Source organism: Rhipicephalus sanguineus, chromosome 3 (genome assembly GCF_013339695.2).
Source record: "Rhipicephalus sanguineus isolate Rsan-2018 chromosome 3, BIME_Rsan_1.4, whole genome shotgun sequence".
Classification (NCBI taxonomy): domain Eukaryota; kingdom Metazoa; phylum Arthropoda; class Arachnida; order Ixodida; family Ixodidae; genus Rhipicephalus; species Rhipicephalus sanguineus.
This window is the reverse complement of record NC_051178.1, coordinates 218,759,361-218,771,993: the sequence shown is the minus strand read 5'-3', so window position 1 is coordinate 218,771,993 and position 12,633 is coordinate 218,759,361. Positions and strand designations below refer to the sequence as shown.

Below are 12,633 nucleotides of genomic sequence, written 5' to 3'. Positions count from 1 at the left end.
CGAATTTTTTAATTAATCATTTTACTGCACTTATAACAAGTAGGTGGCGAATTCAAAACACGGAAAAACATTCGCTTTGGACCTCGGGACTTGATGAGACCAACCTTGAGAGCAGGATACTGTGCGCATGAGTAGTGGAGACATTTTCCGAGCCACGTGTGGCGCATATCCTGCTGACTGTATTGACTCGAGGAGACTTTCCTGGTGTCTTTTGTATTTATATGTAAAGGACGTCGAAGGAAGCGCGGCCTCGGTCCTCCTCTCCGAGTCCTCTGACGAGCCCGTCTCGCCAAGGACGCCTGCTATGTGTTGACTCGGAATGATAAACGAAACCGTGCGCCAGTCTGCTGCCGCTGTACACTACGGTAAGTTCCCGACTTTCGCGTACTTAATTCACCGGCATATCCGTTCTCTATTGCTTTTTGGCCCGGACAGTAGAATAGCCCCGGCCATACTCGTTCATTTCCTAGAGACGAGCTTCTTAGTGCTCTAAGCTATAATCATTTACCATTTTTCTCTGCGTGCTTTCTTGTTCGTACTGTTTGTGTAACTCTTTTTATATGATCTTTTGCACGTTTGTGTGATAACGCCCGTGCAATTTTCACTAACTCTTCTCCTTCTTGTACGCACTGCTGCAATATGCTGCAGTATGTAAAAATAAACGTGTGATAGTGGCATCCGAAATTGAATATTTCTTTGAAGAACGCGAGCAGTATACCAACCACGTCAAGCCTCTGATTCCTGTAAGTATGGGTTTATACGTTTATTACTCCTAAGCAGGTCAGATGAACCTAGAACTCAACAATGCGTTGGAGCAGTCAACAACGCGTTGGAGTTGTTCGCGCTTAACACGTTTCAATTTGTGCTCTGCGGCTTCCGCGCCACAAGTCTTCGTCCATGAAAATGTATCCAACATATGCAGCTCAGAGACAGCGTCTAACGTCGATATCTGCGTTAAGTGCAGTAAACATAAGCCGTCCAGGACTGCCGATTCCAATTCTGAGGTTCATGAGATTATCCCAAAGAATTTCTTTGCCTACGGTGCAGTAAACCCACTGAATACCGAGAAATGCAATCCTTTTATCAGCTTGAAGATATCTATGCACTGAGTGATGCCTGGGCGGAACACGTTCGGTAGTTCCCCTGGTACACTCTCAATAACACTTGTCTCGAGCTGCCGTTTTTTCAAGCAAATATGCAGCGACCGAGGACAGCAAACATAGTAATGCATCTCATAAGTATCTTGCAGCATTGTGGAAGCGGCACGGCTTGTTAGCCAATAGGAAAGCCCCTTCATCCGCGTAGCATCGTCTGCATCCATTCGCCTGCTTTGTCGGTACTTGCTCCCCGCAGTTAAAGCCCCTTCGGTAACGCCACCTCGCCGTTTCTTCGATGTTCAGAAACCCGCTTGTACAGGAAGCGTTCGCAGTTCTTTTTATAACATACTGGCGCTTTCACTGGGTCCTCTTTGGACTGCACCAAGCATATTTAGCGCTACTAGTCTTGCTTCTTTCGGAAAACACTGGGTACTTGACCTATAGCGCTACGGAGATTCGGTCGACGCACTTTCAGCGGCCATCAAGTGCCGTTGTTGAGAGGAACAGCGAGTTATTGGTGCAGTAAACAATTACAGACATAGGCGTGCGCACAGGGGGGGGGGGGCGGAAAATCTGCCCCGTACATTGATCCTTCCAGTCACCCAGGAGGTGGGGGGGGGGGGGGGGCGGCGCAAAGTCTGCCCCAATATTGACTTAGTAGGGCGGGGGCGCTGCGTTGAACCCTTGCCCCGCCACCCCCACTGATGGGGAACCCTGCGCACGCTTATGATTATAGATATTCAGGGCGTTTCGTACCGTAGACGCATCACCGGCCCTAGTGTTGTGGCGCCATCTGCTCAGCTGACATCAGACCGCTTTTACGGCTCGGCACCGCCTCGGTAGTGCTAGCAGCATCAAAACAAACTATTTATCGAAATAATAGCGGAAAAAGATACCTGATGCTTTGCCCTTAACGTTAGATGAGACTAAGTGATGTCAGATTACACCACTTATTTCTTGCTGTCCGGGCAAATAGCCAGTGAAAAGGCGGAATTCGGATGAAAGCGGACGGTCTTGACTGTAAGGGGGCTGCCATGTTGGTGTAAGTCATCGCGGTTAGGGTGGCTATTACGCTTATCAGCCGGTATTTGCCACAATATTTCTGAGTATGCGAAGAGCATATGCTGCACGGAGGGCCCAACGTGTGCAGGTATCGCTGTAATGCGTCATGCAAGAAGCACAGCTGAAACCCTTGTATATCGTTGATAATGAAACGGTTAGGCCCGGAACTATATTATATGCTGCGCAAGGGTACTCCTCGTAGCTTAGGAAGTTGCTGCAAGGTAGTTGAGATGGGTTGTATAATTCAAGCACGAAGGGAAGCTAATGCGAGGTAGCAGCTGCGGACGACTCAAGCGTCAACCACTCGGGTTGTTCAGACTCAAGATTTTCCGTCCATTCCAACAGCTCGAAATCTATGGCTTGCATTGCGAGTCTATGCAGGCTGTCCCATGCAAATGGGACCAAAACTCTAAAATTTAAAGGCGCATCCGAAGCGAACTGGACCGAGCGCATGTGCTAATCGCACTGGCCTACAGTTCATGCTATTTCTTTAAATGCGAAGCATTTCTTTGCAAACCTTAGGCACTTTGGTCGTTTCTACCTACCTACCTACCTACCTACCTACCTACCTACCTACCTACCTACCTACCTACCTACCTACCTATCTGTCTATCTATCTATCTAGCCGCCTACGTCTGGGCGCTCTCCTGGTCGTCTTCATAGCCATGTAGCAAAATTGGCACACCAGGGGATCAGTGAGTGACGAACACGATTCACTCGTCATGACATGAATAACGCAAATGTCTGTCGCGTACGTGTGAAACATTTTGACTCAGTCACGTGTGGCACAAACCCCCATACCTTGCTGATCATGTCATGCGCGTATGCGCCATAGGTGATTCACAGTGTCAATATATTAAGACAGTAACAGCAAACCCACACATTCCAAATTCCGGTAGATCTCACGCATTGGGAGAAGCAATATCATGATCACTCGCCGAGTATAACTACTGTCGTGTGACGTCAGTTGTGGTTGTGGCGTTGGCTATCCGCTCTTACAACAACCCCGTCATACAATTGAAATGGGCGCCCGTGGGACTGCGAACAACCGCAACACACTGTATACGCCAGACAAAATATCTCGTCTAGCAGGACACAGTTTCCCCTCGCGCAAGCAAACGCCATAACTTGTACACATAAGTCACAAGGGGCCACATACGCCGTTGCAGTCTACGAATACGATAAGCGCCATCCATTGAAGTTGGTCTACGTAGCAATTTCCAGGTCTACGAGCCTCGACGGCCTACTCCTCACCGACGCATAAGGTGACTTCAGGTTTCGTTATGTAGCCGGCTCGATCTACAGACAATTTCTCTACGAAATGACCCGGGACACTGTCCTGGACCGGGCTATACGCCTTCTTTCGGTGGCCCAACCACAGCAATCACCTCATGTTCACCGCTCTCAACGTACAGTCTGTGCACGCGCACTTGCACGACCGTTGGAAAAAAGACGCTGTGCTCACAAAACTGGCGTGTTAGCACTTTCTGAAACCAGGAGCGCTGAGTGCACTGCAATCACGGGATTCCAATGTGCCCTCCACAGCAAGTGGCTTCATTGCGACGGTGGGGCCATATGTAAGAACACGGCGATGCGCAACCTCAACGTAGGCCGCATCACACTTCGCCGGCCCCCAGACACCGAACACACACAGGCAAACAGCCAGATCAGCGACGTCTGCGTTGCGCACATCAATCACAAAATATTGGCCGCGTATCTGCGTGCGTCGCTGCAAATGTCGTCGAAAGACGATAGAGGATGCGCTGCGTGAGATATAGACGCCATCTGGCAATAGGTCGGGAAACCGGTGGCGGCACCATATCGTCCGCAGAGGGCTTTTCGTGCATAGCGTCGCATTTTCAGCGCAGCCTAAGAAACACTAGGGTTTTTAGAATTATGTATCTATGTATTTTCCAGTAAAGGAACACACCACCTAATACTTATGTATTGATGTTGCGCCTCAGATATGCGTAATATTTGCTTTTTGATCGAAAATGCTCACATGTATGAACTCAACTACCAGTTCAAGATGGCTGGGCGTTCAGCAAGTGGTTAAACATTGGCCGCGTGGCTGAATCGAGTGATAGACAGGCGGACCAAAATTTCTGCGTTTAAGTTCCCCAACAAAGACTCGCCGCCATGTACCTCGGCCCGGAGCGCGAAAGGAGGTCGTCCAGTGGGGCTTGTCAACGTACCTCATCGGTTATGCAAATACCAGGGTCCATGCTTCCTACACTCTAAGACAAAATCGAGTATTTGGGGAGTATTTCTGCCACACAACAATAATCGTCATCTGGCTTGCTCGCGTTTCCTTTCTTGAAAACCCAGCTCTCGTCACTTACCTGTCAAGAATGCTATGTCACGCTGATAACGCGCGCGCCGTTCGTGACCGGGAAGTGCCGCGACCGCGGTGATAACGCGAGGAAAGCACGCGAGGTGGATGACGATTGTTGTTCTGTGGCAGAAACACTCCCAAAACACTCGATTTTGGCTTAGAGTGTATAAGAAGCAGTTACAGTTTAGCATTAGCGTGATAACGGTGGTTAAGGGAATAGCGTTACCGTGCCGCAAACGTTCGTTGCGGACAGCGCGTTTTAGTATTCGCCGTGAGATCGGGCTATAGGTGGCAGCACCGTCGCCGCGTTTCTGTGGATAGGCGATCAGCGGCGCGTATACAAAAGTACGCTGCGGCGCTTCGCCGTAGGCAGTCTGAGTCGACTGTCGGCGAATAAAGCGCGTTGACTACAGCGTAATGGTGATGCCCTCCATTGCCACATGAATGCACGAAACCGTCCTATCCTACTTGTTACGTGTGAGAGAAGTGTAATCTGCAAATCAGTGGGGTACTGGCCTTCGGTCACATTCGTGGTTCGACTGTGCTCGCTGTGTTTTCTTGCTTTATTTCCACGTGTTTAAATTTTGTTTTGCCTATACCACAATATAAAGTGTGTTGCGCGACTGCGCCAATGAAGTATTTACTTCCTGCTCTAGTGGCTACAAAGAAAGAGAGCCTGTATTTCGGCGTAATTAGATGAAGTAAAACTTCGTGCACTCTGCTTTTCTGTTTGCATGAATACGCGTACGGCTGTAGAAATGCGTAACTTCAGGTCTTTTTTACTGCTAACCATCCTCTGCTGACGCTAGTTAAAGCTCTGAGGTATCGCAAGGATTTCCAAATCGCCAACGTCATCACGAGATGGTGTCGCTAAAATTCTGCATTCACACCTCGACATTTAGTACTTTTTTTTTGTTTAGGACGACGCCGAATGAACTATGTGACGTGCTTGAACAAGAAAACGGTACCCACATTGAAATGATTTTCGCGAATGGACGGCACGATGGTTAGACCTAGCGCCCTACCGACACGGGCATGTACTCACTTATTAGAGTGCATACAAGCCTCGTAAGGCGAAATGCTTATGTATATCGTGTAGGCATACGTACAAGCATTTGATACTGTGCTAGCACAACGGAATAAGCTGTAATCTGAGGACGCGCATGACGCACGCACAGATGCGAACCCGGTGTGGCTAGCAGACAACGCAAGGAGCCATCCACACCGCGGGGTTTCGCCGACTCACCGCTAGGTGCCGACTCTGCTCATCTCGCTGCCAATAGCGGGATAGCGTTTACGTGCCCAACCTGTGACAGCTGCTTCGCCCAGCGGAGGGTGAATGCGTTCAGAAAACTTGAAAAAAAAAATCGGCAGATCCCACGCGTTGTGGGAACCGGTTTCATGCGAAGCAGTCAGCGAGTACTTCTATGCTGTATTTTATGGTTTTGAGCCAAGTGTTACGAGGTGGATCGACGTGTTTCAGGAGCTGGCTCGCCAGGTTCCTAAAGGGATTGTCTACCGTCCTTCATCGCTTTTCTGTCTTGTACCGCGATCGAGAGCATACACCCTGAAGTGTCTAACCCTGCAGCGGTTTCTCTGGAAAGTGAGTAGAAATTTTTAAAAGAGAGTTTTTCGATCTGCGTTCGGTGTTCTTCCACTGGCGTGAAACATGCCCACAACACTCGTTGGTGCACGCGATGACGATTGTAGTGCCGGTAAATATTAAAACTAAAAGCACATGTGATTTCTGTGGGATTAGGGTAAGGCGGGGCAAAATGAGACGCAGGGCAAAACGCGACATTTTGACTTTGCCGCCCTCTATAGCTAATGCAGACAGTACGTTTTCTTTGTTTCTCTATTTCAGCTATACGTGCCGGTAGCTTTCGACATTTTATGCGTAAAAGTTGATGATTGCTCACAGCGTTCGCGCGGGAAAAATTGCGCGGCTGATGTCAGTGTGTTCGTGACCCGGCAAAAAGGGGCGAAATTCTGCTCGGCCAAATTTTCGGATCCGTGCATGAAGCTACTCCGGCATCAGTACAACAATGTAAGTATTTATGTTGTTACTTTATACTACTAGCTACATGCCACCAAAAGTTCAGTTCATTTGGTGCCGCGGGCCAAAGGGGAAATTTTTGTGAAGTCGGGCATGTGAGAGGGGCAAAACGCGACAAAAAGGCATTGAATTGCCTTAGACAGTGTCTTATTAAGTGAGCCATTTATTTACGCTCATTATATGCGATATTTTTGTGTTAAGGATGGTGCGGACGTACAGGAGAATATCATCTAGGGTTTCCTGGGAGGAAAACGACATGAAAAAAGCACTGAATGCTTTTCAGGAGTTTCGGAGCAGCACAGCGCAGGGTTCTGTGGAGTACAAAGACTGGGCACATGAAGACTGCGGGGCGGCCCGCGGAGTGAATTTGAAGTGCTTCTACTGCAAGAACTAAAACAATAAAATTTTTTCACGCTGCCTCGTTTCAAATCGCGCAGCGTCTCGTTTTGCCCCGCAGGTTGGGGCAAAATGAGGCATGTGGTGCATTTTTTGTTTCTTTTTAAAAAAATTCGGCAGATCCCACGCACCGTGGGAATCGATGTTATGCGAAGCATGCGCGGTATTGTGTCTGTGGCGTAATTTTTCGCATTGAGCGAAACGTTACGGAATGACATTAGACAAATGTGAAAGTGGTATACGCACACTCATATGTTGAAGAGTCGTATATGTATTATGTAACCAGTTGTTTACAGTTGCGTAACGATGCCAATAGCAACATGGGTGTTACCAAAAGCAGACGCGGTAAGCCGATGTGTAGTGCTTATATTCTTCAATACTGGATAGCGCGAATCCGAACAAGACAAAGAAGGAACACAGATGCACAGGACAGGCGTTGCTCGCAACTAAGCTTCATTCAGGAAAGTTTCCCTAGATATATACACAGCCGAGTGGCACGCGCAGGCGCACTGCACGTACGTTACAGTCAGAGTTACAGTTGTTACAGCTGCTGTGCTTACATTTGTCTGTTATGACGGAGAACGCACGGACGTTTCACGAACCCGTGTGCATGCGTGGAAGGGATTCTTGACAGTAATTCAACAAGGTCATCATCACCGTGATCAGTGAGCACCAGCAGCTGCACCCGACTTGCTGATCGGATCCGTTCGTGATCGCCGTTACGAGGGGTCTAAGTGTAGTCAAGTTCGAGGTATACGTATCATGGTGGATACCATGATACAGCTGGTGGAAATCTGGTGGAAATCCTGGATGCTGGTGGAAATCCTGGATGCCACTTACGATGAAATGATCTATGATGCCTCCTGTCCTGGACGTGGCAGCGCGGTCTATTGATGCCCTGTCCACATCCAAGCCGTCTTTCATGCAATATAAGGACGAGGCGTTGTTGGGTCTTTATAAATCATTGTTGAAGTCCCCGGTAATGATGAGAGGTTCTGATACTCTCGGCAGATTTATTATAAGCATTGGCCCTGGTTTATGCGTAATCCACGTGTTTCACGTTGCGGACCACGTGGACGAGTATATAGTAATCCAGTATCTTCCAGGGGTGTTCCGTCTTCAGCTTCATCACTTTCATTGCGTCTGCCGTGGTGGTGTAGCGGTTACGGTGCTCGGCTGCTGACCCGAAGGTCGCGGGTTCGATCCCGGCCGCGGCGGTCAAATTTCGATGGAGGCAAAATGCCAGACGCCCGTGTACTGTGCAATCTCAGTACACGGTAAAGAATACCAGATGGTCAAAATTTCCGGAGCCCATCGCTACCGCGTCTCTCATACTCATACCGTGGATTTAGGACATTAAACCTCAACAATTATTATCACTTTCAATGCATGTCAATGTGTGTGTGTTCGCGATTACTGTGTTGGTTGAGACTCTGTATCACCTGTGGCACATACCCGCTTAACATGAACTCTGGTACGCGGGTATGTGCCACGCGTGACTGAGAGAAAGGGTTTCATGACGTACGCGACAGGTTGTTTGTGTTATTCATGTCATCACCAGTGAATCGTGTTCGTCACACACAAATCTCCTGCTATGCCGATTTTTGTATCTTATAAGTTATGGAGACGACCAGGAGAGCGCCCAGACGTAGGCGGCTAGATAGATAGATAGATAGATAGATAGATAGATACGTAGATAGAAACGGCCAAAGTGCCTGAGGTTCGCTAAGAAATGCTTCGCATTTAATAATACTTTGAACAGTCGCAGCATGGCCATATTTATGTAGCACATACCTTGTACCCAAAAGAAAGTGCCTGTGTTGACATTTTATGGTAACGAGTGAAATAAAAAATGTTATTCACTATTTTCACATTTTTGTCGCGTTTTGCCCCGCCTTACCCTATATTATTTTCGCTGAACACTAATGTAATGAATGTAAAAGTCGTTTTCAGCGCTCTAGCAGTTAAATGAAGCCTTATTATACGATTACAGGGCACTTCTTTTGCTGTAATCGCAGTCTATGCGTTTATTTGTAGCACTGCTGCCGCTATCCAAGCCAAGTTGATCCATCAAAAAATTACACCATTTCCCGCTAAAGGGGACCATGAGGCGATGCAAAGCCGGAGCACTTGCACGATGGCGTTCCGTTGGCGTTCTTTGGGCATGCTACCGACCTTGCGTCGTGTAACGCGAAGAGGAACGCTACGCGCGTGTTGTCTTCCCTTAGCCTGGCCGTTAATTCTCACAGGGCGAGCGGGGAACGCAGTCGGCAGGCGTGCGAGAGGGGGGCAGCGTAGGAGGGGAGAGAGAGGGGGAGGGGACGCGCATGCGCTGGTGCTCATCGCGGCGTTGCGCAGGAGAGAATTTCGGCATGTCTAGCCCGCGTTTCAGAGGAAGAGTGGAAAGGGGGAGGGGAGAGGGGAAGTGGAGAGGGGGAGGGAGAGAGAATGTGGAGAGGGGGAAAGGGGCGAGAAGGAGTGAAGAGGGAAAGTGGGGAAGGGATGTGGAGAGGGGAATGGAGAGGGTGAGTGAAGAGGGTATGCGCATGCGCAGTAAGGGCGGTCACGCCGCACACCACCACCACCATGGAGCAAGGAATACTAAGGAGAGGCCCTGACGTCACATTCGTGAAGCCTCCACATCGCAAACACCCGCATCGCCTCCTAGCGAAGGCGCAGCGAAACATTTTGCGATTTCCGTCGCGACGTTTGCAAGCGCATGCGCGCATCGCGAAACTTTGCAGCCTTTCTTTGTTTGTTTGTTTTTCGCAGTGCAAGCAGTGTAGTTGATTCATGCTTGCTGCTCTTTGTGTGTGTTCTTTAGGAAAGCTACGCGATGCCCAGCTGTTGCGCATACCCTGTGCAAATCGCGTGCACTGCGGACAATACCGGGTGTCACTTTTCATGTGTACGTATACGTTCGCTTCATTACTGATCACTAAGGCATGGTATTTGCGTGCGAAGCTCTCGGATGTGCGCTCTGTTGCTTGTTACTCATTCTGTCAACTCGGAACACACGTGAAAATATGTTTTTGGCGTCTGACGCGCCGTACATACCATGCGCGGAAGGCATCGTACGTTTTAGAGGCTGTGTCGTTCAAACGAAAGGGCAATAAACTTTTGTTGTTGTTATCGGACTACGTGATGTATGTATTGTGCGGTGTGCGCTCGTTGCGTGCTTGTGTTGTGTGCGCACTGGAATTACAAACTTTACATGCACGGTCGCGTATACAATACACCGCGGTGTCCTCTTTTCGACGTGAAGTTACGTCAACTATACGTTGGCGTTGCGCCGAACAGCTGCTGCGCTTACTCCATATACACGAACAAAGAACCGCTAATCGGGCGATAGATCTGGAAATCAGGCTACGAGAAAGGAAAAGAAAGGCCTAAAGCCCAGCAGAACGCGTAAGTCACTGCTAGGTGAGTTCGAATACGATAAGGCAGGGGCTGAATGTTTTGAATACGGCACGTACCGGTACTTTCTGTACTGTTGCACAAAAACGCTCCACGAAGAATTTCAGCACGCAGTCCTCGGGCCTGCCACGCACGAACAGCCTGGTAAACGTCTGCTTGCAACGTTTTACTACGCGCGAACCGCACAATACGCGCTAAGTTTACGCCGGGACTACAAATCTGAGCAGAAGCGAACCACCGCGGAGAGCACGCCGCGGGGCGTCTGCTGTTTTGTTTGCCCCATACCGGTTTGTTTGCCCCATAAATCTGACGTCACTTCCGCCACACTTTTCGCAATGCATTGGGATACGATTCGCAACTTTCACGGCCTATAGGTGGCGCGACTGTACATCCAATATGACGGTCGTTGAGATTATCGGCCCGCTGCAGACGATTTAGGAACGTACATGTTTGGCGAAGAGTTCACTTCTTTGCGCTTCGGCTGCACTCCGATTTATGTTTTAGTGAAAGCAGGGTTGCGGTGACATATTATAATAAGTAAACGAATGTCGAGTACGCGATTGGAACCTCATTAGGAAGATAAATATGCACACAATTGTAAATAAAGCAAACAGGCTAGTCGCGTTGCTTGCGGCGCTTAATCGCGCGTTGCAACCCCCGCTGTGTTGTTAGCACGATATGGTAGTAGGAGACTCAGTAAGGATGTCTCAGTAATATCAGAGACATTCTCGGAGACATGCTTTCTCTCATTTTTGCTTGCATTGCATTCTGCCGCGTAGCTAGCTCAGCTCCCTTCAAAGCACGAAGTAATGTAAGTAAACGAAAAAAAAAATGTGTTGCCCTTCGAGACCGAAGCACAAGAACCACTTGAGGCATGTGCGATTATCGGAAATACGATTTTATTGCGCTTTCTTGGTAAAAAAAAAAGAAAAAAAAACAGCGCAATGCCACAATAGGTCGACAAGCAGCGAATGAAACAGCGGCAAGACGCAATTTTCACGTTTAAGATGTGACGTTCCTGTTATTATCCTACGCTTCCGGTGTTTATGAGAAGTGCAATAAGTAACATCGTACGGGACAGGGACGAAAAAACAGCGCCATCAGCAAGTAATACAGAACAAAAAGAGCTGGAGATGTGAAGGTCACGGAGGCACTTCACAGCCACTTCAGACGTGGAATGGTGCAATGGACGCTTTGAAAGCGGACTTTTCATTATATTCTAGAGGCGGAACGCATTCCTTATCAGTTCTGGTACTGTCTGCACAGCGACTGTGTCGAGCGGAGGAACGAAGCGCGAGAAAGGTGATATGAGGTAGTAGACATATACTCAAACACAAAATGGGATTCTGCATACATTCATGGGCCTTGCTTATTTGCTTGCGAAGTTTAACCCGCTTAAACACTCACGGCTTTTCGAGGCGCTAATCTGAAGGGGAGGCTTTTGCTTTGCCTCCCGCTGCACGCTGTGAGCACCGAGGCCCGCAGTAAAATCAGTTGCCTTTTTCTTTTATTTTCCGTTGACATTGAGGAACCGAAAGTGTCACGTATCGAGACCGTGCACACCGTCGCAAAACGACCCCAAACGAGACAAAACAAGTGGCAACATTCGCTGACTCAAGCGGGTCCAACATTTCAATAATCTCAACAGAGCTTCCGGCGGCCACCACCCGGGGGCGCCACGGTACCTGGAAGTTGCGAATAAGGCCTCTCCTTAGTTTTTCCTTCCTCCATGACCACCACCACCGGATTGAACTCCGCCATAAGATACTTCGCATCTAAAAGGAGACTATAAATGCACGCCTTCACAGCGCAGCACATGTGAGACATCCTAGCAGCAATACAGCGGCACGGTACGACCAGCGCGGAGGGCCGCTTGGCATAGCGCATGAGTTGTAAGCAGACTAAATCGAAGGCGGCGCCGCAAGCAGCGACACCGGGCGCCTTTTTAGACGCGTGAGGAAAAAAAGGCAAAAAACATGAGTTAATATACTGACTCTAGAGGAAAAGCTGGGCCGCGAGACCGCTAACCACAAGAACGCTGACATCTTGGAACGTTGTCATTCTTGCCATCACATATATCAACCTTAAAAAAGCATTTGCACAAATTAAAACGCGGGGATATTGTTTTGTGCTTATTTTGAATACTTTTAAGAAAGAATACGACGGCTATTTATGCAATTTACTGTGCGCGGAAAGGAGCGTTTGCAGGCTGGTTTACTAGATGGCGCCACCATGTCAGCACGAACGCTCGAGAGTATTCGAGAGTGCGC

The 12,633-nt window shown here is 48.8% G+C and overlaps 1 protein-coding gene across 2 annotated transcripts in view; it reads left to right on the top strand.

The window, feature by feature from the left end:
* Positions 1-237: 237 nt before the first annotated feature.
* Positions 238-12,633, top strand: part of LOC119388309 (retinol dehydrogenase 12) — a 142,696-nt gene continuing 130,300 nt past the window's right edge. The window contains exon 1 of one of the 2 annotated variants that reach the window (XM_037656009.2): positions 238-365. In XM_037656009.2, the coding sequence (XP_037511937.1) occupies positions 320-365 (46 nt within the window). In that variant the 5' untranslated portion in view covers positions 238-319. The remainder of the gene's footprint in view (positions 366-12,633) is intronic. The other variant, XM_037656007.2, reaches the window with a different exon arrangement.